Raw genomic sequence first — 5,176 nt, 5'->3', positions numbered from 1 at the left:
AAAAGTTATCTTCAAACAAAAAGGAAATATTTTTCAGGCAGAGGTATAAAGAGATTGGACAATTATGACCTCTCATGTGATATCAGAATCATATAATGTTTAGAAAAATATGTAGTTTAATAGATAGAAGTCTGACGGTTCAGAATTATACCTAAATGCCTATTGATAGTGTTTTTTTCTTAGCCTACCTAAGAATTCTCTAAAATGACTGTTTTTTATGCATCATCTTATAATTTTTGCCTTCTGGGCTGATAGTACTTTGAGATTAAAATGATGCAGAAGATGGATTTGGATGGCCATCTTTCACTTCAATAAGAGTTTGTTGAGTGGTTTAATTAGCTTGTTCAGCGTCAAATGTTTTTGTTTCTCCTAGTCCTTAGACCAACAAAGGATACCCATCATGAATTGTTTTTTTTTTTTTTTTTGGGTTTCCCCTATATGATAATCCAATAGTACAAATGTAATGTTAAATGCTACGTAAGAATTACAAATAAATTATTTAGCTTATGATTTGCTAATGCTACACCTACTGATTGCTTGATATAACTTCTAATATATGCTTAGGACTTACATTAAAAGCATTCAATATTTTTCTAGAATTTAACTGGTGCAGAATGGGAAGTATATATGGAGAATACACCTATGAGAGCCTGGAGAGGGAACCATACTGGCCTTCCGGAAAGCTTCGAATTTCCATAACCGGAGCTGGCGGTTTCATTGCCTCACACATCGCGAGGCGATTGAAGAGTGAGGGCCATTACATTATTGCTTCCGACTGGAAGAAAAATGAGCACATGACAGAGGACATGTTCTGCCATGAGTTCCATCTAGTTGATCTTAGAGTGATGGAGAACTGTTTGAAGGTCACTAATGGAGTTGACCATGTGTTCAACCTTGCCGCAGACATGGGTGGCATGGGTTTTATTCAGTCCAACCATTCGGTCATCATGTACAACAACACAATGATCAGCTTTAATGTTCTTGAGGCTGCAAGAATCAATGGAGTTAAAAGGGTTGTTGCCTTAGATTTATCATGTCTGGTTTTTAAAACATTTCCTTATTCTATACGCAACAAAACTATACCAGCAGTTGTTTAATTTCTTCTACTTCTGAATGATTAATACCGATTTTGTAGTTGGTTAAAATCCTTATTCCTCTGAAGAATAAAATGCAAAATAAATGACTTAAGGAATTATATGATTCTCAATTACTGCTGGTGACAAATTCTCTTCCAACTCCTGCTACTTCATTGCTTTTATATCCATTGTTGTGGAGTATATAGGAAGTAAAGGAAAGTTTATGCCTCACTTATTTCACTGATTTGTTTCCTAACCATTGTTATTTGTTTCCAAACCATTGTTTTCAGGCTTTTTTATGCCTCTAGTGCCTGCATATATCCTGAATTTAAACAGTTGGATACGAATGTGAGCTTGAAGGAGTCTGATGCTTGGCCTGCAGAGGTTTCTACTTAAAAATTTAGTAGTTTCACGGATACTTTCAATATTGTTTTCGAATTCTCGAACGTTATAAATCTTTGTATTGATTGCTTGTGGAGTAGCCTCAAGATGCTTATGGCTTAGAGAAGCTCATGAGTGAAGAAATATGCAAGCACTATAACAAGGACTTTGGTATCGAATGTCGTATTGGACGGTTTCACAACATTTATGGACCTTTTGGAACATGGAAAGGTTAGCTAATAATTTCATGACCAAAAAACACATATTGCATATGCTTCCATTGGGACTAGTCTAACATCCTTTTATAACTTGTTTTGTTGCAGGTGGGAGAGAGAAGGCTCCGGCTGCTTTCGGTAGAAAAGCCATTACTTCCACTGATAGGTTTGAGATGTGGGGCGATGCACTACAAACTCGGTCTTTCACCTTCATTGACGAATGTGTGGAAGGTGTCCTAAGGTAACAATGCCTTTGAATGAACATTCACTATCCTCTATGCTTGAGCAGAATGTGAAAAGGAAGGGGAAAGAGGTAGACAGATATCCGAGTGAAATTGGGAGATGAACGAAAAGAAAATTTTTCTTATGTTGTTTGATACGAGAGAAAGCAAAAGAAAATTTTTCTTATGTTGTTTGCTTTCTCTCAGTCCTACCAAACAACCATAAATCCCAAAATCCACTCGTTAATCGTCTCACTTTTTTAGATGTGGTACATGTTGGAATCAAGTTTCCTTTGTGAAATCAACATGTTTGTCAAAACTTTTCTTAAGAGAGCTTGAAAGTCATACATCAAATCCCATTTTGATGCTACATACATGTGCAAAACACTTTCTTTAATGGATTCATAACTTCTTGACTGTTAAATATGTTTATCTGAGTGTAGATTGACAAAGTCAGACTTCCGAGAGCCAGTAAACATCGGAAGCGATGAGATGGTTAGCATGAACGAAATGGCCAAGATAGTCCTGAGCTTTGAGAACAAGAACCTCCCCATCCATCACATTCCAGGGCCCGAGGGTGTCCGCGGTCGAAACTCGGACAACACCCTTATCAAGGAAAAGCTTGGCTGGTCTCCTACTATGAAGTTGAAGGTACATTAATGAAGAGCAATATCAGTTTTTCTTCTCACGTTGAGTCAAACCACTTAATAGAATCATGTGTTAATCCATTGTAACTACAGGATGGGCTGAGAATCACGTACTTTTGGATAAAGGAACAGATTGAGAAAGAGAAAGCTCAAGGCGTTGATTTGTCAGTTTATGGGTCCTCCAAAGTTGTGGGGACACAAGCACCTGTTCAACTGGGTTCTCTACGTGCTGCTGATGGCAAAGAATGAAGCTGGTTTTGCCAAATTTGTGTCAAGTTTACAAGTCATTCTGAGCAAAGCTCACTAAAATTACGCGGCAGTGGAATATTGGGTTTGGCTGGTTTCTCATTTGTATGTGATTTTCTGTTTGTTCTTGTGTTCATGAGAAAAGGGTATTTTTCTGTTTTGCATATATTTGAAGAAATCGGTTCAAAAATTATTTTATCAAATTCAGCCCGGGAAATATATAGTCATCCACTAATGAAGTTGGAAAGCAACAAAATAATTTAAAATGAAGAGCCGATCGTTGGTAAATCAATGACAAGCACAAGTACATTATCTACAAAACGATATATCGTTTCAAAGTAGACAAAAACGACAACGGAAAGTACGTATCATTTGGCCATTTGCTAGATAATTAACGAAATGTTGTTATTGAGGTATGCTAGATGATTATTAACGATATGGACAACATTATCCTTAAAACGAGATATTGTTTCAAATGTGGGCGAAAATGACAGGAAAAAAATGTGTCGTTTCTCTAGATAAGCTCAGAAGATTTAAAACGGTAACAACAATCATAGTGAAAAAAAAAAGGGGATAAAAGATATTAAAATGTAAAAAATATTTGATAACATTATTATTATAATTATCATCATATAATCATTATCATTGTTGTTGTAGTTGTTATAATTATTGAAGGAATAAACTGTTATATTGTTCGAGCTACCATTATTCCTGCTACTATTGGCATTATAATTATTGTCGTAATAACTAATTAAGACAACTTACCTGGACAACGACATCTAGCCAACAAATATAACTAATGGTTCCCATTTTGCATGCGTGATGGGATTTCCTTAACACTAATGAGTATTAGAATATATGAATTTCCACATAACACATTTGTAATTTGAATGCGTCTCGAAATGACCTTGAATTGTTACTTATAAATCTGAACCTTCTAAACTCAAATACTTATATACATATAAGAATTGTCTCACATCCGGCAATTTTAATTTGCCTGATTAGTCTGGCACACTAATCATAGCCATTACGGCATGTTAAGTTTTTTATAAAATGTGCTATGATGTAGGGTCTATTAGAGAATATATTTAGGAATATAGGGTCTGCCAAGAAAATGAATAAAAAAAGAGGAAATAGAATAGAGACTACGAGAAGTCAAAGTTAAGAACGACGATTTAATTGGTGTCGTTCTAGTTGTCTCTGGGTAAATAGGAAAATAGGGGAAGTGTGTATTGTGGACGATGGTATAACTATCGTTTTCTTTTGGGTTTTATTTTTGTGCTTACTATATATTTAGAAATATAGTAATCGTTAGGATTTTCATGTATACAATACAAGGATCAGTAGGTTTTGTTATAAATTGATACGAAATGTAAAATTTTCTTAGTTTCATTAAACTAATTATAAGTTTAGTTTCAGTTTTAGAGTTTATCATTGAGTCTGTGACTCTAAGAAATTATTTTGAATTTATTCTTATTTCGTTTTTCCTTTTTGAGGGGAATTGAATTGGAATTCTTTCAGTATTGTTGATTTCTTATTCAAAAAACTGTTATACAAATTGTTGGGAAAAATAAGAGGAAAAAAAAATAAAGGATGAAAGAAATAAAGACAAATGCAGGAATAAATTTTCCAAAGCAAAGGACGTAAAAAGACAAAAAAGAACTTTAAGAAAGAAACATCTGCTACATGTTACGCACACTTTATCATTGTGTGAAACGTTTCGCAACTAAATCAGAAATTTATAAATTATGTAGGGATACAATTGAGAATAAATTATTTTAGTAAGGTAATTAGAAAAAAAAAATAATATTTTAAATAATCATAAGAAAAGTATTTAAATGAGTATATATTTAAAAACATATAAAAAAAGGTTAAAAGATGTAACCAAAAAATTAGATAAGGGAGGAAAAAGAAAAAAAAGGCAAAAACTAAAGGAAAAAACATAAAAAAATAAAAATAAAAAAGGAGTTGGGGGACGGGGGAGCGGGCAACGAAACGTTTCTCACGTTTCCTTGCCCCCCTAAAAAAACTTATCCTCACTTAGGTATTAGGAATAAATCACTTCTTATTGTATTTTTAACCTCTAAGTAATACTAGTTGCCTCATGTGCTTCATTCCGTTCATTTTTTTTTTATAGATTTGATGTTACAAATGTCTACCATTAGTACAATATGTATTAAGTTCGGGTGTGTTACTTATGGGACGTTTGTTTTAAAGATTCGTCTCTAGTTCTGAATCATAGTTTTTAGTTCTCTACAATAATTTTTTCTCATAAAAAATTTAAATTTTAAAAATTAGACTCATAAATTATGATTCTAAATTTATGAACCAAACGTCTCGTTAATAGTTTAAAATTAAAGAGTAAAATAAGATAACTAATATTACTTGAG

At 33.4% G+C, this 5,176-nt stretch overlaps 1 protein-coding gene across 2 annotated transcripts in view; it reads left to right on the top strand.

The window, feature by feature from the left end:
- Positions 1-3,012, top strand: part of LOC21396531 (GDP-mannose 3,5-epimerase 1) — a 3,743-nt gene extending 731 nt beyond the window's left edge. Inside the window, exons 2-7 of one of the 2 annotated variants that reach the window (XM_024173067.1) lie at positions 614-1,013; positions 1,368-1,460; positions 1,559-1,688; positions 1,781-1,913; positions 2,337-2,544; positions 2,634-3,012. In XM_024173067.1, coding sequence (XP_024028835.1) covers positions 615-1,013; positions 1,368-1,460; positions 1,559-1,688; positions 1,781-1,913; positions 2,337-2,544; positions 2,634-2,789 — 1,119 coding nt within the window. In that variant the 5' untranslated portion in view covers position 614 and the 3' untranslated portion in view covers positions 2,790-3,012. Of the gene's footprint in view, positions 1-597; positions 1,014-1,367; positions 1,461-1,558; positions 1,689-1,780; positions 1,914-2,336; positions 2,545-2,633 lie in introns of both variants that reach the window. The other variant, XM_024173066.1, reaches the window with a different exon arrangement.
- Positions 3,013-5,176: the final 2,164 nt, after the last annotated feature.

The sequence above is a fragment of the Morus notabilis genome, unplaced genomic scaffold, assembly GCF_000414095.1.
Source record: "Morus notabilis unplaced genomic scaffold, ASM41409v2 Scaffold1383, whole genome shotgun sequence".
Taxonomy (NCBI): domain Eukaryota; kingdom Viridiplantae; phylum Streptophyta; class Magnoliopsida; order Rosales; family Moraceae; genus Morus; species Morus notabilis.
This window is presented reverse-complemented; position numbering and strand designations above follow the sequence as displayed.